The 26,536-nt window shown below is 44.3% G+C and overlaps 1 protein-coding gene across 4 annotated transcripts in view; it reads right to left on the reverse strand.

The window, feature by feature from the left end:
• Positions 1 to 826: 826 nt before the first annotated feature.
• RAD50 (RAD50 double strand break repair protein) overlaps positions 827 to 26,536 on the reverse strand; it is a 202,183-nt gene continuing 176,473 nt past the window's right edge. For all 4 annotated transcript variants that reach the window (XM_073569696.1, XM_073569486.1, XM_073569566.1 and 1 more), the window contains 4 exons: positions 13,577 to 13,662; positions 11,115 to 11,257; positions 3,337 to 3,470; positions 827 to 1,111 (listed from right to left, as the gene is read on the reverse strand). In XM_073569696.1, coding sequence (XP_073425797.1) covers positions 925 to 1,111; positions 3,337 to 3,470; positions 11,115 to 11,257; positions 13,577 to 13,662 — 550 coding nt within the window. In that variant the 3' untranslated portion in view covers positions 827 to 924. The remainder of the gene's footprint in view (positions 1,112 to 3,336; positions 3,471 to 11,114; positions 11,258 to 13,576; positions 13,663 to 26,536) is intronic.

Raw genomic sequence — 26,536 nt, forward strand, 5'->3', positions numbered from 1 at the left:
AAACGGTGTAACGAGAAAAATAATAAAAACGCCTGATTTATGGTATTTTGGTTGCCGCAATATTGCAATAAAAGGCAATCAAAACATATCTATCTCAAAATGCTATCAATAAAAACTTCAGCTCGGCATTCAAAAAAACCCAACAAGCCCTCATCCAGCTCCCGAAAAACGGAGACACTACGGGTCTTGGAAAATAGCGACATTTTTTTTTCCTTAAAATGTGAACTTTGGATTTTTTTTTCACCACTTAAATAAAAAAAAACAACCCTATACATTTATGACATCTGCGTACTTGTAATGACCTGGAGAATCATAATGGCAGGTCACAGTTAGCATTTAGTGAACATGGTAAATAAAAAAACCCAAATAATTGTGGAATTGCACTTTTTTTTTGCAGTTTTACCACACCTGGATTTTTTTCCCCTTTTACAGTCTATTATATGGTATAATCAATGGTGTCATTCTAAAAGTACAACTTGTCCCGCAGAAATCAAGCCCTCATTCGGCCGTATTGATGGAAAAATAAAAAAAATTATGGCTCTGGGAAGAAGGGGAGCAAAAAAAAAAAACGCAATAAAGGAAAATCACAAGGTGGTTTATAACTTTATATTTTGTTCATGCTTTCATTTGGAATTGAAAGTGCGGTGCTCCCATTGCCTTTGTGCATATAGAAATAAATGTTATTATGAGGATTGCGCTTTTACTCAGTTGTTTTAAACGTACTGCTATTATTTTGCACATAGGGTAACTGTATATCATGACCGTATTGCACAATGAGAATTTGATGGATATGTGGAGAGACAGTTTGGTTAATCATACTGCAGGCTCAGTATGGTAATTTTTTTATTTAATTTTTGAAATACAAGCTCAAATAAATTTCAAAACAAAGTAGAATGTGTTACTAAGTGTGACAAAAAGCAATATTTAGTAAACATAATTTCCCAAGGAGTTGATACTGCATTTCATGATCTCAGAACATTGATCCATATTCTTTTTAATCCTATAGAAATGTTCGACATACTCAGAGCGTCCCAGCAGCTCTACAAAATCTTCGTCATGTGTGATCACAAGAAGCTGGAAATTCCGTTGCCTTGATCGACTTTTAATTATCCTGTAGGTACAAACAAGCTTAAATTCAGCAAATATTGCTCATTTTTACAGTTTAGTACAGTTGAAAAAAGTACCGCATAAATACAGGACTGTTAAAGGGAATCTGTCACCCCTTTTTTGATATATATATAATGATATCATTCAATTGTGTGTCACATAAGGATTCTCTTAGTACTTTTGCTTTCCCCTGACCCCGCACCTTTCATGCATAAATACCTTTTTTATAATATTGGTTCAGATGTATGTAAACTGCTGCTGTCCGGTCCGATGGGCGGGGCTTATTCATCTGCTCCCCCCTCCCTGTCTTGCTCTACGCATTTCTTCTTGTGTAGAGCAAGACAGGGAGGGGGGAGGTGAATAAGCCCCGCCCATCGGACCGGACAGCAGCAGTTTACATACATCTGAACCGATATAAAAAAGGTATTTATGCATGAAAGGTGCGGGGTTAGGGGGAAGCAAAAGTACCAAGAGAATCCTTATGTGACACACAATTGAATGATATCATTATATGGTATCTCAAAAAAGGGGTGACAGATTCCCTTTAAACGCCTTCTTCTCTACAGAATTTGTAGGCTACAAGTGCTTCTCACGAAATTAGAATATCATCAGAAAGTTAATTTATCTCAGTTCTTCAATACAAAAAGTGAAACTCAGATTAGATAGAGTCATTACAGAGTGATCTATTTCATGTGTTTATTTGTGTTAATGTTGATGATTATGGCTTACAGTCAATGAAAACTCAAAAGTCATTATCCCAGTAAATTAGAATAACTGAAATAAATTAACTTTTTGATGATATTCTAATATCCCCCAGACGAGGTGCTAAAACTTGTTGTCCTATTCTGACAACATGTATTAGCATCCCGGGTGCTATGCTTTTTATAAATATAAATTAGCAGGAATACTGGCTAAAATAACTGCAGACTTTTTAGACAGATTAGGGACAAAACGTTTTATACCCTTTGTATATACTTTATTTTAATTAATAGAAATAAAAGTTACATTTTATGGTCTTCTAGTGGGGGCTTACTTAGGGTTCTCCTTAAACTGGAAATTAATTCTATATATTTAGCTCTCCTAACCATTTAGCTTTGACGTAATATTTATAATCTTTATTCTGTGGTTGATATGATTACAACAATACCCAAAATCATACTTTGGGGCGGGGTGGAAATTGCTACTCTTGAACAAGAACCTTTTTTTTAGAAATAATTTTTTTCTTTTGTTATTATATTCTGATACCTAGAAAGCTCTGATCTTTCCATAGATAAAACTGTATGAAGGCTTGTTTTTTTGCCAAAGTATACTACATATGACTTTGTGATCGCTTTTAAATTCATTATTTCTCCTTACAGTGCAATTGAAATGTTAACTTTATGCAGCTGGTAGATACGATTACAATGATACCCAAGTCATACCTCTTTATGTTTTCCTATTTTTACACAAACAAACAAAGAATAAACTTTCTTTGGCTATTGTATTGCAGGAAACCTAACTTTTTTTATTTTTTTTCTGGTTGCAGAATTGTAGGAGGGCTTGAATTTGGCATAATGATTTGACATTTTTATTGGTATCATTTTGGGATACATACAACTTTTTGATCACTTAATTTTTTCAGAATAAATCACCCATTTTTTTAATTTAATTAAAACTATGATCTTGGGTTTTTATTTAAAAACACACAAAAACAAAATTTTGTCTACAAGTCTTACAAAGGGACTTGAACATGCTATTCTTTGATCACACTGATAATACTCAGTACAACTCCTGCAAATGCCGTTGTTACTATTAACCGCAACATGTGAGTAGTTAAATTGCTGGGATCGGAGCAAGCTTCAGTCTCCACAAATGCAGCAATAGCTCAGCTGTGAACTACGGTCGGCTCCTGGTACAGATGGGATGACACAAATCCTGTGCCATCCAAGAATTAAGGGTGAAAAATGCAGAAAAAAACATGAAAGAAGTGTCATGCTGTATTGTGCAAAAAAACTGATGACAAAAACCAAGGTGTGTACATGAGATTTCTGAAAACTCAGACATAAATGGTACCGTAAAACAAAGCTGAAAATTTTCATAAAAAAAGATGAAAACACACCAAATGTGAACCTACCCTTAGTACAGTTATGTCCACTTGTGAAAACAGGTTAAGCTATTTTCAAATGATTAAGCACACTGGATACAGTTTTTAATTAGATAATAATGAGTGTTAGCAAATAATCAACTTACTCAACCAATGCGTGGGCCAGAGACTCTATATTTTCACGATCTAAATTAGTAGTAGGTTCATCTAGAGCAAGTATTCCACAGTTCAGGCAAAATGTCTCTGCCAGTGCCAAACGAATGATGAGAGAGGCCAGAACCTGAATGATAGAATTTGAATGCATTAAAGCTTATTACAGTTATTTTAGTAAATTATATGACAACCACATGCCCAATATTTTACTACTTACTATAATTTTCGTACTATAAAAAGCACCTTACTATAAAAGACACCCAATGCTTAAAGCAGAAAATTGGAAGAACATTCCGTATTTGCAACTAATGAAACCCTTACCGACATATGACGTTCTGCTCCCGATCTTTGATGTGAGCTTTCACACCAAGCCCGCATGTTACCCAGCAGATGATGGCTGATTTAAAAAAAAAACCATCATGTGACTTTAATAGCAGTGGGAAGAGCAGTGCTCCCTCTGCTGCTGTTAACCTGTTAAATGTCGCCGTCAATCTCTGACAGAAATAATTAACACATGGTGGCAGTGGGGTGCGTCATTCCACACGATGATGGGTTGCTATGACAGCCGAGGGTCTACTGCAGACTCACGTGCTTGTAATGACAATTTTTCTGTGAAAGCCAGCTTGCAGATGATGCACTGCTATAAGATAACCATAAACGTAGGTCCCCTAGGGAGACTATTAAATACAGTAAAAAAAAAAAAAAAAAAAAAAAAGGTTTAACCCCTTCGCCCTGAAGCCCATTTTCACCTTCCTGACCAGGCCAATTTTGACAATTCTGTCACTTTGAGGTGATAACTCTGGAACGCTTCAAAGGATCCTGGTGATTCTGAGAAAGTTTTTTCGTGTATAATAGTGGTAAAATGTCTTTGAAATGACTTGTGTTTATTTGTGGAAAAAACGTACATTTGGCAAAAATTTTGAATTTTCAAACTTTTAATTTTTATGCCCTTAAATCAGAGAGTCATATCGCACAAAATAGTAAATAAATAACATTTCCCACATGTTTACTTTACATCAGCACAATTTTGGAAATATAAAAAGTTTTTTTTTGTTAGGAAGTTATAAGGGTTAAAAGTTGACCAGCGATTTCTCATTTTTACAACAAAATTTGCAAAACCATTTTTTAGGGACCACCTCATACTTGAAGTGACTGAGGGGCCTATATGACACAAAATACCATTCTAAAAACTGCACTCCTCAAGGTATTCAAACCACATTCAAGAAGTTCATTAACCATTCAGGTGCTTCACAGGAATTTTTGGAATGTGGAAGGAAAAAATAAACATTTACGTTTCTTTCACAAAAATTTTCCTTTAGGCCAAATGAACCATACATTTTGTTGTGCAATTTCTCCTGAGTATGCCGATACCCCATATGTGGGGAAAATCTACTGTTTGGCAGGGCTTGGAAGGAGCACCATTTCACTTTTTGAATGTAAAATATACTGGAATAATTAGCGGTTGCAATGTCGCGTTTGGAGAGCCCCTGATGTGCCTAAACAGTAGACACAAGTGACACCATTTTGGAAACTAGACCCCTTAGGAAACTTATATAGATGTGTATTGCGCACCTTGAACCCACAGGTGCTTCACAGAAGTTTATAACGTAGAGCTGTGGAAATTAAAAAAAAAAAAAAATCACATTTTTCTCAAATAAATCTATTTAGCTCTATATTTTGTATTTTCACAAAAGCAAAAGGATAAAATGGATCCCAAAGTATGCTGTGCAATTTCTCCTGAGTTCACCGATACCTGATATGTGGTCGAAAACTACTTTTGAAGCACAGTGCAAAGCTCAGAAGGAAAGGACCGCCATACGACAGTGCAGATTTTGTTTGAGGGTGCCATTTTACATTGGCAGAGCCCCTGAGGTGCCAGAACAGCAGAATCCCCCATAATTGACTCCATTTTACCAATTAAACCTCTCAATGAATTCATCTAGGGGTGCAGTGATTATTTTGACACCACAGGTGTGTCACAAACAGTGAAGAAAATTACATTTTAACCAGCAAGATTGTGTGTTAGCCCCAAGTTTTACATTTTCACACTGGAGAATGGATAAAAACGGCACCAGAATTTTTCCCACAATTTCTGCTGAATGTAGAAATACCCCATATGTGGCTGTACAGTACTACCATACAGAGAGACTCGAGAGGGACATAGCGCTATTTGCTTCCTGGAGCACAGATGTTCCTAGACTAGTTTGTGGATTCCATATAAAGATCCCTGAAGTGCTAGAAAAACAGAATCCCCCTCAAGTGACCCCATTTTGGAAATTATACCCCTTTGGGAATTTATCTACAGATGTAGTGACGATTTTGACTCCATGGGTGTTTTCTAGAAACAAACAGTAGTGGATGTTGCTGAGTGAAAATTGCAAACTGCTGTTGTAGTGCCCAGTACATTATGCCCAGCTCAAGCACTTGTAAATTAGGTGGACTCTCATCACTACAGTTATGCCAAACATGTGGGCGCTAAATGTTGTTTAGGCACACTGGGGCTCAGAAGGGAGGGGGCATTTGGATATAGGAATGGATAATTTGCTGAATTTCTTTTGGCGGGTGAGGAGCCATTTTACTTTTCCAGAGCCCTTGTGCTACCAGTAACGTGGAAGCCCAATAACAGATGACAGATCTGAGTGGGGATTGGCTTTTTTTGTGGATTGAGTGGAAGATTTTATTGGGAACATTTTACATAACACTTGGGATCACAGTTATCTGGCGCTCTAAGCTGACCACTTACTTTGGGGTTTTCATCTAAATTTCTGAGTGACGTGATTCAGATGAAACCCCCGAGGGATCCATTCGCTATAATGAGGAAGCAGATTTATTCTGGACTGCATCTGGCCTCTATTCCGCAGTGTCTTCTTTTCAGAAGTGCACAAAACTGTGGTCAACGGCAGTTTTATGCAATCCTAAAAAGACAGACACCGCCGGATCACAGGTCACACAGCGTCCACAGCGGGTTCCATCTGAATCACGTATTTCAGAGATTTACACGGAAACACCGGTGTAAGCGCACAGCGCAGGATAATTGTGCACAGAGCCTTACTGCGATCTTTGGGAGGCAGAATTAAAAAATCAACAGCATGTGAAGAATTTTATTTTTTTATGCCGTTCCTTGTGCGGTGTAAGTGATTATGTGACTTTATTCTTTGGGTCGGTGCCAGATTTATCGAGTTTTTATGTTTGGCTGCTGTCACACTAAAAGACGCTTTTTACTGCAAAAACTAGTTTATGCTTCACCATATTTTGAGAACTATAATGTTTTCATATTTCAGCCGACAGTCATGTGAGGGCTTGTTTTTTTGCGGGACGAGCTGACGTTTTTATTCATACCATTTTCGGACACATGACATTTATATCGCATCGTTCTGAAAGCTATAACTTTTTTATTTTTCTGCTGATGGAGCTGTATGGCGGCTTGTTTTTTTCGGGATAAGATGACGTTTTCACCAGTACTATGGTTATTTACAGCTGTCTTTTTGATCGTGTTTTATTGCACTTTTTGTTCGGCGGTATGATGATAAAGCATTGTTTTTTGCCTCGTTTTTTATTTTTTTTTTTACATTGTTCACCAAAGGGGTTAACTAGTTGGACCGTTTTATAAACCGGGTTGTTATGGATGCAGCGATACCAAATATGTGTACTTTTGCTTTTTTATCTACATTAATAAATGTATTTATTGGAAAAATATTTTTCTCTTTTTATTTTTATTTAGGGATTTTAAAAAAAAAATATTTTTACATTTTGTAATAGCGATCAAACAGGCAGGTAAGGAGGCATGCCAGCGCCTGCTCTCAGCAGGAGCTCACAAGCCTCACCACCTGCAGGACCCCGAATTCCCCCCGCAACCATCTTAGAGCCGAGGGTCTCCATGGAGACCATCAGGACAACGCGATCGCATCACGTTGTCCTGATGGAAGTGCACAGGTTTGCCCTCTCCTTGCTCGATGCTTCTCTATGCTGCTGTCACTACTGACAGCTGCATCAGATGGGTTCAATGCCCACGATCGGTGCTACCACCGATTGTGGCCATTGCTGTGGGGATGTCAGCTGTCACATACACATACAGCTGACACCCACAACCGATCGCTGTGGCGCTCAGCGAGAGGCCGCGCGATCGGTGTGCCGTACTAGTACTGCTCTTTGGGGGAACGCATCTCCTGCAGAGCAGTGCTAGTACGGCGCATGCCGCGAAGGGGTTAAAAAATAAAAACAGAAAAGCTCAAATCATCCCCCATTAAAAAAATACACATACAGAGGGAGAAATAAGTATTAAATACATCAACAATTTTTTAAGTAAATATATTTATAAGTTTGCTATTCATATGAAATGCTCACCACATGTGGGTAACAACCCATCCAATATACAAAGGCAAAGAAATAAAACCATAGATGTCCACAAATTAAGTTAAGGTATGTGTAATAATGGGAAATGACAAAGGGAAAAAGTACTGAGCACATGAAGAAAGAGAGGTGCAATGGAAAGTCATGACTACAGCTGAAATTATCTAGAGAGCAATCCTGCCACTTATTGAAAAATTATATTAGCTGATACAACTGATGGCATATAAAAAATGTTTGAGGTGCCACACAAAAAACATCTTGTGATGAATAAAACCAGTGAGCTGTCTCAAGACCTTTCGCAACCTCACTGTTGCAAAACATACTGATGGCATTGGTAACAGGAGAATTTCTAAACTACTGAAGGTTCCAGTGAGCACTGTTGGGGCCATAATTTGGAAGTGGAAAGAACTTCATTTCACCATAAACTGGCCATGCCCAGGTGCTCTCAGCAAGATTTCAGACAGTACAGGAGTAGTGAAAAGAATAAGATTTGTCCAATGACCCCCTGTGGAGAGCTACAGATAGACCTGGTATCAGCATGCACAATTGTTTCAAAAATAACTATAAGTAAAGATACTGTCACACTTAGTGATGCACCAGCGATCCCGACCAGCGATATGACGCGGTCAGGATCGCTGGTGCATCACTAAGTGGTCGCTAGTGAGCTGCCACACAGGCAGATCTCACCAGCGACATCGCAGGGGTCGGGGGTCGCTACTTACCTGTCACACTAGGCGATCCTGACGTCCTCCCGCCCGGCTCCACGCTCGTCTCTCCACAGGAAGCGCCGCAGGAAGCTGACAACGAGAAACGGTCCAGGACGTTCTTGCGCGATCGGCGATAACCAGTGGGGGAGCGGGTCGTAGGTATCACACACAGCGATATCGCTAGCAATATCGCTATAACGTCACAAGTTATAGCGATATTGCTAGCGATATCGCTTAGTGTGACAGGGCCTTAATGCACTAAACCTTCATGGCCTGTATGCACAATCACCACACAAGAATCCATTTCTGAACAAAAAGCATGTTCAAGCGCGTATAAAGTTTTTTTTCAAATCAATAAAACATTTATTGAACGCCAAATAACATAGGTTACGGCAGAATTATTTTACATGTCATCATACAGTACATATACAGGAATAGTGTCTATAAAGTACAATTATTCATTCAATGACATTCAAATAAATACCATACAATTCTCCCCTTCCCAACCCAGTACTAACATCCACACTCCCCACCCTCTCCCACAGTGTGCATTACAATAAATCCATACCCATACTCGAATAAGTGTTACTTTTAGACAATTAGTTAAATACATATTCCTACTACCCTCCCTCCCTCATCTCCCTTCCCCCGGTAACACAGACCAACCCCTACCAGTAAGGGCTGGGGCATAGGAATACATCAAACCAACCACTCTTTTCCCTTGCAGAGTGCGGCCAGTGAGATAATACACTCAATAAAACTCACATGGCATAAAACGAGGACCACTTTATATAACAATCTCCCCACCCCCTAGAATAATACCTGACAGTGAGCCGGGAGCCCAACCAGGCCAGGCAGCCGGCAACATTAGAAAGCCAGAGGTGTAATACTTCTTAAACACAAATGTAAATGCAAATCAACAACTGACACTTGATAAAACAACCTCAAAGCTACAATCTTCCACGTCCCCTCTCCTGCTGGATCTGATGCTCAAGTGTGTCCACCATCTCAAAGCATCTCTCAGGTTTTCAAAAAAATTAGTGGAACCCAGCACAAGTATCAACTTGTCAGGGTAAATCATAAAGTATTTTATACCCAATACAAGCACTCTTCTTTTAGTGTTAAGGAACATGGACCTGTTTCACTGTACTTCCACTGAAAAATCCGGAAAAAACGAGACCTTTTGGTCTCTGGCAGCTTCCGTGCATTCCTCAGGATTGTCTGCCAATCCTTAAAATGAAGAATTTTGATAAAGATAGGTCTATGAGGCATTCCAACTGAGCCCGGTCACGTAGGGACTCACTGCAAACAACGGTGAGAGAGACTCTTTTCCGAAAATCTACCAAAAGCCACTTTTCAAGAAACCCGTCAGGATCCCTTCCCTTCACTTTCTCTGGGACGCCGACAAGCCGAACATTGTTACGTCTTTGGCGGTTTTCCAGGTCGTCCACATTGGCTAGGAGAGCTGCCACCACGTGGGAATGATTCTGAATTTCGCTGCGGATGGATGGGAGAACATCCTCAAGCAGCATCACACTCCCCATGACTGCCGAAGCACGCTCCGCCAGATTTTGAACCTCATGGCGGATAATGGCAAGCATAAAAAGTTTGCGTAACATTTAGACAAGCATGGAGGTTATTGAAGAAGCATGCCAAAAGTGAAAAAAACAAGTGTTTAAAAAAAAAAAAAAAAATCAAACCTATACATTCGATATCGCCGCGTTCAGAATCGCCCGATCTATCAATAAAAAAAAAGGATTAACCAGATCGCTAAATGGCGTAGCGAGAAAAAAAATCAAAACGCCAGAATTACTTTTTTTGGTCGCTGTGACATTGCATTAAAATGCAATAACGGGTGAACAAAAGAACGTATCTGCACAAAAGTGGCATCATTAAAAACGTCAGCTAAGCACAAAAAATAAGCCCTCGCCCAACCCCAGATCACGAAAAATGGAGACGCTACTGGTCTCGGAAAATGGCGCAATTTTTTTTTAGCCAACTTTGGAATTCTTTTTCACCACTTAGGTAAAAGAGAACCTAGACATGTCTGGTGTCTATGAACTCGTAATGATGTGGAGAATGATAATGGCAGGTCAGTTTTAGCATTTAGAGAACCTAGCAAAAAAGCCAAACAAAAAACAAGTGTGGGATTGCACTTTTTTTGCAATTTCACTGCACTTGGAATTTTTTTCCCGTTTTCGAGTACATGACATGGTAAAAACAATGGTGTCGTTCAAAAGTACAACTCGTCCCACAAAAAATAAGCCCACACATCGCCATATTGACGGAAAAATAAATTTATGGCTCTGGGAAGAAGGGGAGCGAATAACAAAAACGCAAAACCCCCAAAAAAGTTCTGGTCATTAAGGGGTTAAAGGTCGTGATTAGTTGCAGGACCTGTTGGGATACTTGCAGGTCTAGTTCAATTATTATTCCTGCACTGCACTGATCAGCTAGTTTAAAATAGTGCAGGAGAGAGAAGTGCACAACTGCATAGTACTCTATGATCAGGAAGATCACTGGGTCAGTGTTCGCCTCGATCACAGTAAGCTGCTTGCAGACTATAAAACTCACACACTTTTTGAAAGCCTTTTTTTGCTAGACAGTTCATTTTATAGTACAAAAATTCTGTAGTTTAATATATTTTTCATTTACATTTAAGAAGATTTATTAAAAATTCTACTTTCAATTAAGTTTTTAAAATTAAAACGTACCTTTTGGCCTGCACTACAGCGCCCTCTCATGTCCAAAGCAGTATCTCCTTTTATCATTACAACCCTGTAGTTGTAAGTTCTTCTTTTATCTGCAGCAGACACCGTTTCATCGGCATCTGATCTGATCTCAATGTACTCTATGTCTGAACAAATGTTAAGGCAAGAAAAAATATTTCATCAATGGAACACATTTTGTACACCATCTAAAAATAAAATTGAATCCCTTAATGACCATTCAAGTTTGGGTTTAAATAATGCAATACCCTTTTTGTCCTCTCCAAACCTGAGCAGCCATAATGATTTGCTTTGAGTGTGTCTGGGGTTGGAGGCAGGGGTGAGGAGTTGGTAAGCCAAACCTCTGACTCCTGAAGTCCCCTGAATCTGGACTCCACAGCATTACGGAGCATGTACATAAAGTGCAGCATAGATTCATCTCAAATGAAAGTCTATATCCTTAGATCAAGAACAGACATTTATAGGAAATTTTACAGCTTTCCTAAATTCTTACGAAAAAACTTAGAGCACATCCAACACTGAACCCAATTTGTTATATATTTTAAGAGTCGGTCCATTTGATACTGACTTCAACTCCACAGCGCTGGTTGGACAGAGGAATTGTACTTGTGTGCGCCCTTTGAGGTACTTATATACATTATTATGTTATTGCTGTAACTATTGATACCTTTTGGGGAAAAAAGCATAACAAAATTAATTTGTCAGTAGCTATAAGTGTAGACACTTCAGTGCAGACTGTGCAGCACTTATTATATGTAGCTATAAGAAGATGGCACTGTAGAATAAGGCTACTATAAGACGCATCACCCATTTTTAGAGGAAAAAAGTGAGTCTTATCTAGTCCGAAAAATATATTATATAGAGTCATTACAAACAGAGTGATCTATTGCAAGTGTTTATGTCTGTTAATGTTGATGATAATGGCTTACAGCCAATGAAAACCCAAAAGTCATTATCTCAGTAAAAAGTTATTTTAAAATCCAAAATGTTGGCCTACTGAAATGTATGTTCAGTAAATGCACTCAATACTTGGTCGGGGCTCCTTTTGCATCAATTACTGCATCAATGCGGCGTGGCATGGAAGCGATCAGCCTGTGGCACTGCTGAGGTGTTATGGAAGCCCAGGTTGCTTTGATAGCAGCCTTCAGCTCATCTGCATTGTTGGGTCTGGTGTCTCTCATCTTCCTCTTGACAATACCCCATAGATTCTCTATGGGGTTAAGGTCAGGCAAGTTTGCTGGCCAATCAAGCACAGTGATACTGTTGTTGTTGTTTATAAATCAGGTATTAGTACTTTTGGCAGTGTGAACAGGTGCCAAATCCTGCTGGAGAATGAAATTTCCATCTCCAAAAAGCTTGTCGGCAGAGGGAAGCATGAAGTGCTCTAAAATTTCCTGGTAGATGGCTGCGCTGACTTTGGTCTTGATAAAACACAGTGTGCCTACATCAGCAGATGAGATGGCTCCCCAAACCATCACGGATTGTGGAAATGTCTGTGTGTGGAGGTTCTTGAGGCAATGACTCCAGCAGCAGTCCACTCCTTATGAATTTCTCCAAATTTTTGAATGGCCTTTTCTTAAAGGGAACGTGTCACGTCATTTTTAGTATATAAGATATGGCCACTGCCATTAGTGGCTTATCTTCAGCATTCTATCTATGTCTCCTGCGCAGGCATACTTATCTGCTCTGTTGAGGGCAGAGCAAAGTACTGCAGTGCGCAGGTGCCGGGAAAGGTCAGAGAGGCCCAGCACCTGCGCACTGCAGTACTTTACTCTGCCCCAAACAGGGCAAGTTAGTATGCCTGCGCAGGAGCCACGACAGAAGCAAGAAAGATGATGTCATCGCATAAAGATGGGAGGCGCCGGACCAGGACCTGCGACACCCATCGGACCGGACCGCCCCCCGGGTGAGTATAATGTGACTTGTTTTTCAGGTTACATCGGGGGCTTATCTACAGCATTACAGAATGCTGTAGATAAGCCCCTAATGGTGGTAGCCGCACCTTATATATGAAAAATGAGGTGACAGGTTCCCTTTAACAATCCTTGCAAGGCTGCAGTCATTCTGGTTGTTTGTTTCCCAACCATACTTTTTTCTTTCACTCAACTTTCCATTAATAAAACACTTGAAATACAGTAGATCACTCTGTTTGTAATGACTCCATATATATGAGTTTCAATTTTTGTACTGAAGAACTGAAATAAATTAACATTTTGATGATATTCTATTTTTATGAGAAGCACCTGTAACTAGTGAGACTTCTGAATTGTTTAAACAATTCATTATTAAAGATTATTTTTTATATTAGTATTGAATGTGATCTGGACCAGATCTGACCGCTCATCACTTACAAGCCAAATTTCACACACTTCTGCTCCAATGTATAGATTTTTTTTATATAACTAACCAAAATTTAATGACACCAAACAGAATATGCAAAGTAGTACCTTGTCCTCTGTAGGTGCTGCGCCAGAGGTCGCGAATTATTTTATTGATTTCTTCCATTTTCATACTGTGAAACTTCATTATAGCTCTGTAAAAATAATATGTGAATAAGAAAAAAAAGCTTTTTTTAAAAAAATAAAAATAAACCTGTGTGGTAAAATGTACCTACTGTTATAATTTATTTCAAGCATCTGTAAATGATTTTGTTATCCTTATACACATTTTTTTCATAGATTACAAAGGTTGCAGAAGTAGGGCAACTGCAGAGTTAAATCTGTAAAACATTGAAGCTAACAGATTCTGATCAGCAGAAATTACCCCTATCCACCGGATAGGTGATAACTGTTAGGCTATGTGCACACGTATGCAGAAAATTTCTGCATAAAATCCTGAATCCTTCCCAGAAAACGCGCGTTTTTTCCGTGCGTTTTTTGCGCAAAAAAACGCGTTTTTTTGCGGTTTATTTCCGCAAGGTTCCAAACCCATAGAAAATAGCTAAAAATGTGTAATTTTCCGCTAATTAATGAGCATGCTGCGTTTTTTACTGCAAAGCGTTGCGGAATTCATTTAAATGAATGGTAAGCTTCTTTTAAGCGTTTTTGCCGCGGTTTATTTGGTAAAACCGCGAAAAAAACCGCTACGTGTGAACACAACCTTAAATCGACATGGGTCCCAACGGTGGAACGGCCATCAAAACGCCAGAACAAGGGACTTGTAATCCTTGTTCTTACATTGCTGCAAGCCTGCCGCCAAGAAGAGATGAACGGAGCTGGATGACAAAGATAGACGAGTGCTGCATTTCAATGCCAAAGACACAAATTCCTTGCCCTTGGCAGCAGTGGGAGCCAAATCATTCTACCAATCATCATCTATCCAGTGGTTAGGTGATAATTTATTTAGACAAGAATATCCTTTTTACCTAAGGACTCAAACAAATTCAGACATAATGAGTGGAGATAAGCATGTAGCATGCTAGCAGGCAGTTTGTTGGATAACCCCAAATCCACATAGTCTCATGCATGGGTCTTAAGGTACTGTCACACTTAGCGATGCACCAGCGATCCCAACCAGCGATATAACGCGGTCAGGATCGCTGGTGCATCGCTAGTGAGCTGCCACACAGGCAGATCTCACCAGCGACATAGCAGTGGTCGGGGGTCGTTACTTACCTGTCAGACGAGGCGATCCTGACGTCCTCCCGCCCGCGTCCAGCGTCAGCGACACAGGAAGCCCAGCAGGAAGCTGACGACGAGAAACGGTCCAGGACGTTCTCGCACGATCAGCGATAACCAGCGGGGGAGCCGGTTGGAGGTAAGTATCAGACATAGCGATATCGCTAGCAATATCGCTGCTACGTCAGAAAAACCAGTGACATTATAGCGATATTGCTAGCGGTATCGCTTAGTGTGACAGGCCCTTTATTAATTAAAGAGTACCTGACAGCAGGATTGTGCTGAGTAACCTACAGACATTATCAAGGTTGGCGCCGTTATACTGATTACAATGATACCTGGTGATGAAAGCCATCTTGTGATTGCTGTTTAATCCTTATTTTCAGTTATGAGTTAATGATATGCTAACGCTCATTGGCGGCCTGTGGGGGGGTCTTCATGTGGTGCTCTGATTAGGTATTCATCTGAATAGCTTCAGACAGGTCACTGATCAATCACTGATCTGACCCTTATTTTACATAATGAATATCATATATATTAAAATGGCGCTGGCTGCATCTGCACAGTAGCAGCTATCAACGATCCGATAGCTGTTACTGCGCAGGAGCGGCCATCTTGCTAGAGAAAAAAAATTGCCTCCACTAAGCTGGCGACAGTCGCGTCTGCGTGGTAGCATCTATCGACGATCCAATAGATGCTACTACGTGGGCGCCGCCATCTTGGAGGAGGCAATTTTTTCTCTAGCAAGACGGCGCCGTTGGCGCCTTCACAGTAGCAGATATCAGATCACCGATAGCTGACACTTCGAAGGCACGGCCAGCACTATTTTCAAACTGATTTTTTTTTAAATGAATTTATGGATACCAAAGAAAAGAATTAAATGCACATTATAGATGCGATCATGCTGCAGTGCAGGTGCCACCGCCTGCCTGCAGAAGGGGATTTTTTTCAATATATATACACTATATTCATTATGTAAACTAGGGGGCAGGTCAGTGAGGGATCACTGACCTGTGAGAGCTATACTGGTGAACAGCTAATAAGTGCACCACATGCAGGCCCCCTACAGGCCACCCCGAAGCACGAGCATATCATTAGCTCAAAACTAGTGTTGAGCGATACCACCCGATACTGAAAAATATCGGATCGGAATGGATCGGCCGATCTAAAAAAAGTATCGGGTATCGCCGATTCCGATCCCAGAAGTCCGATTCAAGTCAATGGAACAGAAATATCGGAATTAAAAAAAAAACAACCTTTTTTTCCCTGTAGGTTAATTCTACATGAAGAAAAACAACTAATAATAATGTAGAATGTATTGTGGGAGGTGTAGGAGACATTAAAGCCATAGAGGTTTAGCCCAATCAAATGGAATAGCAGGAATTTGGTTTTTTTTTTAAAGACGTTCGTAGTTACAAAGATATTGACTATGTTAAAGTCTTTAATATTTTGTCAGCTATGTATGTTTCACTACTTCCATGCTCTTCACCTTTTTTACTTCTCCCACACTTTCTCCTTCATCATCCTCAGCAGCATCTTTTTCATCAACTTCTTCTTCACCTTATTCATCTTCTGCTTCTTCACTTCTTCCTATTTTTTTTTTACATTCTTCATATTCTTCTTATTCATCTATTCTTCTTCTTCATATTCTACTTCTTCATCTTCTTCCTATTCTTCTTCATCATATTCTTATTTGTGTCAGGCATTCCTGTAGTTGTAATCTGTAAATGTTTGAAATTTACACCTTCCGTTCAGCCTGTCACAAAAGATTTACAACAGGATTTGTCCACGTTCAGTTTGGCCTGCAGCAGCAGGCCTTTTCCAGGGGCACCACGAGGAGGAACGGACTCACCCCCATACACTGCTTAGTCTTCTTCTGCTTATAAATTAGATAATATCATTTGCTCAGATTTTTAGTCTTATGCTTAATGTTCTTCTGCTTTTGGTTTTTATGCTTCTTGTTCTTCTTTCTGTCTCTTGTTGTTCTGCATCTTGGTGGCTGTCTTCATGTTCTTTGTCCTCTTGGTCATCTTTTTCAGGGTCATCTTTTAGGTATTCTTCTGTGTGGTCTTCAGGGTCGTCGTCTTCAGGGTCATTGTCAGGGAGATCCAGAGTGAGAATCAAAAACCATTTCCACAAGCTTGAACTTGGAAAAGTAGCAGAAGGTACAAGAAGGCTGAGAACTGCCGATAACCCGCTGACGGTACTGGAACCCAGATGGGTACCAGAATGAATAATAGCAAATGGAACTAGCGAGGACCAGCTGACTGTGCTGGAACCCGGAGGGGCAGCAGAAGGAACAAGAGCCAATGGCACAACTGTGGACAAGCTGATGGTGCTGGAACACGGTTACTAAGCAGGAGGTACCTGTGCTACAAAGCACTACCAAGGACCAGCAGACGTTGCTGTAACTCGGATACCAAGAAGGAGGCACCTAGGCCAAAGGCTCTGCCGAGAACCAGCTGACGGTGCTGGAAACCGGATGGGTAGCAGAAGGAACAATAGCAAATGGAACTAGCGAGGACCAGCTGACGGTGCTGGAACCCGGAGGGGCAGCAGAAGGAACAAGAGCCAATGGCACAACTGTGGACCAGCTGACGGTGCTGGAACACGGTTACTAAGCAGGAGGTACCTGTGCTACAAAGCACTACCAAGGACCAGCAGACGTTGCTGTAACTCGGATACCAAGAAGGAGGGACCTCGGCCAAAGGCTCTGCCGAGAACCAGCTGACCGTGCTGGAACCCGGATGGGTAGCAGAAGGAACAATAGCAAATGGAACTAGCGAGGACCAGCTGACGGTGCTGGAACCCGGAGGGGCAACAGAAGGAACAAGAGCCAATGGCACAACTGTGAACCAGCTGACGGTGCTCGAACACGGTTACTAAGCAGGAGGTACCTGTGCTACAAAGCACTACCAAGGACCAGCAGACGTTGCTGGAACTCGGATACCAAGAAGGTGGCACCTAGGCCAAAGGCTCTGCCGAGAACCAGCTGACGGTGCTGGAACCCGGATGGGTAGCAGAAGGAACAATAGCAAATGGAACTAGCGAGGTCCAGCTGACGGTGCTGGAACCCGGAGGGGCAGCAGAAGGAACAAGAGCCAATGGCACAACTGTGGACCAGCTGACGGTGCTGGAACACAGTTACTAAGCAGGAGGTACCTGTGCTACAAAGCACTACCAAGGACCAGCAGACGTTGCTGGAACTTGGATACCGAGAAGGAGGCACCTAGGCCCAAGGCTCTGCCGAGAACCAGCCGACGGTGCTGGAACCCGGATGGGTAGCAGAAGGTACCCATAATCAACAAAGTTGCAAGGCTGCAAGCAGGACGCAGTTACCGAGTACCACAGTCCAACAGGGGGTGCTTGTCCTATTGGCACTACGGAAGCAGCCTTTAGAACCAGAACCCGCAGCCCACATAGGAATCACCAAAACTGCAGGCACCATAGACTCGGCTAACCCGACCGCAACACGACAGGACAACGTATTGGTGGTAAAGTGACGTTGACACTACCCAGAAACAGCAGGCGTGCTGGAACCAGGCTGGGCAGGAGGGAGTACCCGTGCCAAAGACACTGCCGAGAACCAGCTGACGGTGCTGGAACCCGGATGGGTAGCAGAAGAAACAAGAGCCAATGGCACAACTGTGGACCAGCTGACGGTGCTGGAACACGGTTTCTAAGCAGGAGGTACCTGTGCTAAAAAGCACTTCCAAGAACCAGCAGACGTTGCTGGAACTCGGACTCCGAGAAGGAGGCACCTCGACCAAAGGCTCTGCCGAGAAACAGCTGACGGTGCTGGAACCCGGCTGGGCAGGAGGGAGTACCCGTGCCAAAGACAATGCCGAGAACCAGCTGACGGTGCTGGAACCCGGATGGGTAGCAGAAAGTAACCATAATCAACAAAGTTGCAAGGCCGCGAGCAGGACGCAGTTACCGAATCCCACAGTCCAACAGGGGGTGCTTGTCCTATTGGCACTACGGAACCAGCCTTTAGTACCAGAACCCGCAGCCCACATAGGAATCACTGAAACTGCAGGCACCATAGACTCGGCTAAGCCGACCGCAACACGACAGGACAAAGTATTGGTGGCAAAGTGACGTTGACACTACCCGTAAACAGCAGGCGTGCTGGAACCAGGCTGGGCAGGAGGGAGTACCCGTGCCAAAGACACTTTTGAGCAGCAACTGGCGATGTTGGAGCCCAGGGGTCAATCATGCAGCAGGATGAGGCCTACTTGGAGCGAGTTTTATATTGGTTGTACACAAGTACTGATTGTAACCGTGCTCCACTTCGGCCTCTGCCTCTACTATTTCCCCTGGCCTCCAACCCCGCCAGTTGCGGCTCTGAAGTGTCGTCTGCACAATCCACACTTGTTCCATGGTACAGGGGTTCTGTCACGTCAGTTGATCCCATGATGTGTGTCCGGCAAGGTCTCCTGCTCTGTCCACATTCCCACTACTAGTAATGGGAATGGGGACAGAGCAGGAGACATTGCCGGACACAAATCAGGGGATCAACTGACGTGACTGAGCCCCAGTAACACAGGAACAAGTGTGGACTGTGCAGACGACACTTCAGAGCAGCGACTGGCGGGGTTGGAGGCCAGGGGAACTACTAGAGACAGTAGAGCCAGAGGCCGAAGTGGACCACGGTTAAAAATCAGTAGTAGTGTGACGGTGTAGGCAGCAGGAGACTTTGCCATCCGCACAGCAGGGGAACAGCTGGCGTTACTGAACCCCACAGACACAGGAGCGAGTGTTTCTATCTGTGCGGACGGCACTTCCAAGCTACAACTGGCTGTGTTGGAGCCCAGGATCAATGCTCCGAGCAGGCTGAGGCCTACTTGGAGCAAGTAGAAAATAAGATGTTGCGTGATTTTAGAGGCAGCAGGAGACTTTGCCATCCGCACAGCAGGGGAACAGCTGGCGTTACTGAACCCCACAGACACAGAAGCGAGTGTTTCTATCTGTGCGGACGGCACTTCCAAGCTACAACTGGCTGTGTTGGAGCCCAGGATGAAGCATGCAGCAGGCGGAGGCCAACTTGCAGCTGGTTTTACAGAGGTTGTAGACTACTACTGATTGTAACTATGGCCTCTGGCTCCACTGTCTTTAGTATTTCCTCTGGCCTCCAACCCCGCCAGTTACAGCTCTGAAGTGGCGTCTGCACAATCCACACTTGTTCCTGTGTTACTGTGGCTCAGTCACGTCAGTTGATCCACTGATGTGTGTCTGGCAAGGTCTCCTGCTCAGTCCTCATTCACACTACTAGTAATGGGAATGTGGACAGAGCAGGAGACATTGCCGGACACACATCAGGGGATCAACTGACGTGACTGAGCCCCAGTAACTCAGGGACAAGTGTGGATTGTGGAGACGCCACTTCTCAGCAGCAACTGGCGGGGTTGGAGGCCAGGGGAAAAACTAGAGACAGTGGAGCCAGAGACCTAAGTGGAGCACGGTTAAAAATCAGTAGTAGTTTGAATGTGAATGGAGCAGGAGACTTTGCCGTCTACACAGCAAGGGAACAGCTGGCGTTTCTGAACCCCACTAACACAGGAGCTAGTGTGTTGTTCTCTGGGAAGACGACACTTCTGAACACCAACTGGCGTTGTTGGAGCCCAGGTTGAGGCATGGAGCAGGCTGAGGCCTGATGTTTTGGGCATGTGGAGTCAGCAGGAGACATTGCCGTCTACACAGCAGGGGAACAGCTGGCGTTTCTGAACCCCTCTAACACAGGAGCTAGTGTGTTGTTCTCTGGGAAGACGACACTTCTGAACACCAACTGGCGTTGTTGGAGCCCAGGTTGAGGCATGAAGCAGGCTGAGGCCTGATGTTTTGGGCATGTGGAGTCAGGAGGAGACATTTCCGTCTACACAGCAGGGGAACAGCTGGCGTTACTGAACCCCACTACCACAGGAGCTAGTGTGTTTTTCTCTGGGAAGACGACACTTCTGAACACCAACTGGCATTGTTGGAGCCCAGGCTGAGGCATGGAGCAGGCTGAGGTCTGATGTTTTGGGCATGTGGAGTCAGCAGGAGACATTGCCGTCTACACAGCAGGGGAACAGCTAGAGTTTCTGAACCCCACTAACACAGGAGCTAGTGTGTTGTTCTCTGTGAAGATGGCACTTCTGAACACGAACTGGCGTTGTTGGAGCCCAGGATGAGGCATGGAGCAGGCTGAGGCCTGATGTTGTTGGCATGTGGAGGCAGCAGGAGACTTTGCCGTCTACACAGCAGGGGAACAGCTGGCATTACTGAACCCCACTAACACAGGAGCTAGTGTGTTTTTCTCTGTGAAGACGGCACTTCTGAACACCAACTGGCGTTGTTGGAGCCCAGGATGAGGCATGCAGCAGGCGGAGGCCAACTTGCAGTTGGTTTTATAGAGGTTGTAGACTACAACTGATTGTAACCGTGCTCCACTTAGGCCTCTGGCTCCACTGTCTCTAGTATTTCCCCTGGCCTCCAACCCCGCCAGTTACAGCTCTGAAGTGGCGTCAGCACAATCCACACTTGTTCCTGTGTTACTGGGGCTCAGTCCCGTCAGTTGATTCCCTGATGTGTGTCCGGCAAGGTCGCCTGCGCTGTCCTCATTTACACTACTAGTAATGGGAATGAGGACAGAGCAGGAGACATTGCCGGACACACATCAGGGACTCAACTGACGTGACTGAGCCCAAGTAACACAGGAACAAGTGTGGATTGTGTAGACGCCACTTCAGACCTGTAACAGGCGTGGTTGGAGGCCAGGGGAAATACTAGAGACAGTGGAGCCAGAGGCCTAAGTGGAGCACGGTTAAAAATCAGTAGGAGTTTGAATGTGGATGGAGCAGGAGACTTTGCCGTCCACACAGCAGGGGAGCAGCTGGCGTTACTGAACCCCACTAACACAGGAGCTAGTGCTTTTCTCTGTGCGGAAGACAAATCTGAGCAACAACTGGCTGTGTTGAAGCCCAGGGATTATAGTTCAGGTGGTAGAAACATGAACACAACAGGAGACCCGGATACAGTTGCCAACCAATTATTTCGTCGGGAAGAGGACTGGCAAATTCTGGAGAGATCCAGGCCTTGTTCATTTTCAGAAAAGTAAGCCGGTCGACGTTATCGGAAGATAGTCGCGTGCGACGGTCTGTTAGTACACCACCTGCGGCACTAAAGATGCGTTCCGATAATACACTGGCAGCAGGGTAAGCCAGCACCTCCAATGCATACTGGCTAAGCTCTGGCCATGTATCCAGCTTAGAGACCCAAAACTTGAAGGGGGAAGAGCCATCTGGGAGTACACTGACAGGGCAAGACATGTAGTCTGTCACCATCTGACGGAAACGTTGCCTCCTGCTGACTGGAGCAGTCTGTGATGGTGTAGACAATTGTGGCGGACACACAAAACTTTGCCACATTTGGGCCATAGTGGTCTTGCCTTGTGCTGAGGCGCTGCTTCTGCTCCCTCTTTGTGCCGAGTTTCCTCCACTGCCTCGATGCACAGAGCTGCTTTGTAAAGCACTAGCACCATTGCTGTCGGGTGGAATGGAAAACATGATGGACTGCACCAGTGTGTCTTGATACTCCCGCAGTTTACGCTCCCGGTTCAACATCGGTATGAGGCTTTGTAAGTTGTCCCGGTAGTGAGGATCAATAATCAGCCATGTAGAGAATGTGGGCGATGCGGCGGTCATTTCTCAGGCACTGCAGCATGAAATCAACCATGTGCTGCAGACTCCCAACTGCCAAAGAACCGCTGTCCCCTGCTTGAGGCATGATCTCTGCCTGCTCTGCATCACCCCACCCTCGCTGTACATACTGACTAGAGCGTTGTGTATCTCCCTCCTCTGGAGAGATGTCTTCCTCCTCCATCGACTCCTCCTCATCCTCCTCACAAAGTGCCTAGGCCTTTGTGAGGAGGATGAGGAGGAGTGAGGACCACGTAGCGCAGACTGTCCAGAAGCAGATGGCATTTGGGACTCCTCATCCTACACCTCTTCCAAAACCTCATCCCTTAGTGCTTGCAGTGTTTTTTGAAGCATGCAGATAAGGGGGACAGTCATGCTGACTAGTGCATCATCTGCACTCGCCATCCGCGTGGAATCATCGAAGGCATGCAAAACGAGGCAGATGTCCTTCATAGAGGCCCACTCTGTGGTGCTGAAGTGTGACCGGCGCACAATTCGACTTGTTTGCGCCTGATGCAGCTGGTACTCCATGACTGCTGCCTGCTGCTCACACAACCGCTCCAACATATGTAACGTTGAATTCCACCTGGTGGGTAGGTCACATATGATGCGATGTTCCGGAAGGCGTAATCGGCGCTGCAGAGCAGCAAGGCGCGATCTTGCCGTGCTGGAACGCAGCAAGTGAGCGCACTCTATGCGGACCGTGTGCAGCAGTGCATCAAGATCCAGATAGTCCCTCAGAAAGCTCTGCACGACCAAGTTCAGCACATGTGCCAGACTTGGGATGTGAGTGAGGTTGCCTAAGCCAAGAGCTGCCACCAGATTTCGGCCATTGTCACACACTACCAAGCCCGGCTGGAGAATCGCTGGCACAAACCACACGTCGCTCTCCTGCTTGATGGCACTCCAGAGCTCCTGCGCTGTGCGGCTTCGATTCCCCAAAGAAATTAATTTGAGTACGGCCTGTTGACGTTTGGCCACGGCTGTGCTCATATCGGTCGTAACAGGCTCCTGCTGCGCTGTTTCTGAAGAACTTGAGTAGGAGGAGGAGTCTGTGTGTACAGACTGGATTCCTGCAATCCGTGGAGTTGGAAGAACACGTACAGCGCCACTCTCCAGATCTGTACCCGGCTCCACAACATTGACCCAATGGGCAGTGAGGGAAAGGTATCGTCCCTGTCCATGGTTACTGGTCCACGCATCGGTGGTCAGGTGGACCTTGCTACTAATGGCGTTTAGTAGCGCATGTTTTATTTTTCCATCCACATGTTTCTGCAGGGCAGGGACGGCTCGCCACGGTGTATTGTGGGACTGCCAATGCCATGAAGTCCCGAAAGGTGTCAGTCTCCACCAGCCTGCATGAGAGCATTTCAAGTGCCAGTAGTTTGGCAACGCCAGCATTCAGAGCCTGTGCTCGGGGATGGTTTGCCGAGTATGGCCGCCTTTTATCCCATGCCTGTGCTACCGATGGCTGTCGAGTGGCCTGGGAGTGTGAGGATGACTGGGAACGTGGTGCTGTGGGTGGAATGTCACAAGGTCTCCGGACAACAGTGCCAGAGGTTCTTCCTTGGCGATCCTGTGAGGATGCCGAACCAGCTGTGTGTGAGCTGGAGGAAGAGGCCCCAACACGAGCTGAAGAGGTGGTAGATGGTGCTGTACGTTGGCCTACGTCTTCAGTGTGTCTGTGTAACTCCACCTCGTGCTTGGTCCACACATGTTTCCACAATTAGTGGTACTGAGGTTGCTGACATTTTTCCCTCTTTTGACTCTCTGATGACACAGCTTGCATTTGACAAAGCAAATGTCAACTGCAACTGTGTCAAAAAAGGACCACGCACTGCAAGTCTTGGGAGCGCCCGTTTTGCTTTTTGAAAGAGGAATGCTCCTAACGGGTGCCGAAGTGGAGGCTACAGGCAAGCAAGTCTGCCCCCTCCCTCTCCCTCCGGTTTTGGCCGTTCGGGGAATCTCTTCCTCAGAGCTGCTCCCACCACCTTCCTGTTCCTCACGCCATGATGGGTCAAGGACCTCATCATCTACACTCCCCTCTTCAAACACCTGCTTCTCCTGGGTTGTCTCGCCAGCACTGTACGCACCAGAAAGTGGCACCTGTGTCTCGTCATCATCTGATGCGTACTAAGGTATGCTAAACCATAGGCACTGGCCCACCTGCCTCTTCAGATTCAGAGGGACAAAGAAGTTGCGCATCACTGCATACTCCCTCTTCTTCACATTCTGGAATGCTGCTTGGCTGGTTTCCTCTTTCCAAGCCAACAGATTCAGAGAACAGAAGTAGAGACTGTGATGGCTCCTGTCCAGGGCTCTCTGACTGCCTGGGCACTTTGGCAGGTGGTGAAGAGACAGATGGTTGCTCTTCGGTGCTCTGGCCCTGAGAGGATGTGGAAGTCATTGAAGTTGATGCGTTAGTTGCCATCCATCCGACAACGGCTTCAATTTGTTCGTCCCGCAGCAGTGGGGTACGGCGAGGTCCTACAAAGCTGCGCATAAAAGGACTGTTGCCTGCTAAAACTGGGGGCTGCTTACTCACTGGTTCCCGCAGCAGGCACAGAATCCCCACGTCCTCTCCCTGCAGAATCCCCACGTCCTCTCCCTGCTGAAACTCCACGCCCACGTGCCTTACTCCCTGCCTTCTTCAGCTTGCTAGACTGAGAAAGATAGGCAGAAAAGTACAAAGGGGGGGCTTAGTGTGCTTATTCCTGAACAGCTGGTTACAGGTAGAAGAAACACTAATTTTATGAAGTGTGTGTGTGGACTACACTTTAATAGGAGCTAATGTGGCCTACACAACTTTCAAATATAGTGTTTGGTGAACTCTATTGTTTTTTTTTGGAGCTATTACAATGCAGGCAGTTAACCTACAATGCAAAAGATGAGGCTCCAAAAAAATTGGGTAATACTAATCTGGCTGCAGATGAAGGGCACAAGCCAGAAAAAAGGCTCCTCTATCTACTCCTATATAGTGTTTGCAACCAACCAACGTAGATGGATACGGATGGATGCACACTAATAGGAGAAGAAAAAATGAGCTGCAATTAAAGAAAAATATGTGTGAGGCAGTGACGCACGCTAAGCGGCCTACAACCAGACGTAGCTGCAGGACACACTACTCAGCGTGAGCTGCACTCACACACAGTCAGAGACCTCTCAAACAGCCGTGAACAGTGCAGCTAAGTGGGCACTAACACTGAAAGGCTGCAGAAAGGCTCCGCAGTCTACTACTAGTGTTTGCAACCAACGTATAGGGATACGGATGGAAGCACACTAGATATAATTTTTGAAAAATAAGCAGCTCAAAAAGAAAAATATGTATGAGGCAGCAGTGAGGCACGCTGGGCGGCCTACAACCAGACGTGGCTGCAGGACCCACTCCACAGCGTGAGCTGCACTCACACAGCCCTTGCAGACAGCTGTGAACACTGCTGCTAGGGAAAAGAAAGCTACAGTGGTGGTTTATGTAGCCTGGTTAAAGCACAATATGTTTTGTAGAATCGCTATTTCTAACTGTCCCTCACAGTATTCAACAGCAGCCTGTCCCTAACTGAATTCATAGCAGAGTGACCAGAAATGGCGGCGGCGGCTTTTATAGTGCATCATGACATCATTTCAGCAGCCAATCACAGCCATGCCAATAGTTAACATGCCTAACAGGATGTGCCCACACTTCTGAGGATTCCCATTGGCTGAATCAAAGCGAGCGGGCTCATAGCATTATGGGAACTTCCGATTCCGGTATCCGATATGAAAAAAGTATCGGAAGTCAGTATCGGAATTCCGATAGAGCTAATATCGGCCGATACCCGATACTTGCGATATCGGAATGCTCAACACTACTCAAAACTGAAAATAAAGATTACACAACAACCACAAGACGGATTTCATCAACCAAGGTATCATTTTAATCAGTATAACGGTGCCGAACTAACACTGTCTGTAGGTTACTGTGCACAATCCTGCTGACAGGTTCCCTTTAAGGTGTATGCATGACATCAGGAAGCTACCTGTGCCTTTCCACACCCAATGTCACATAGAGCAATAAAAGGCAATTCAAGTGAAAGTTTAACTCCTTACAAAGAAAAGAGGAAAGATTTTTATT

This window comes from Dendrobates tinctorius, unplaced genomic scaffold, assembly GCF_039654945.1.
Source record: "Dendrobates tinctorius isolate UK_male_01 unplaced genomic scaffold, ASM3965494v1 ptg000001l, whole genome shotgun sequence".
In the NCBI taxonomy this organism is placed as follows: domain Eukaryota; kingdom Metazoa; phylum Chordata; class Amphibia; order Anura; family Dendrobatidae; genus Dendrobates; species Dendrobates tinctorius.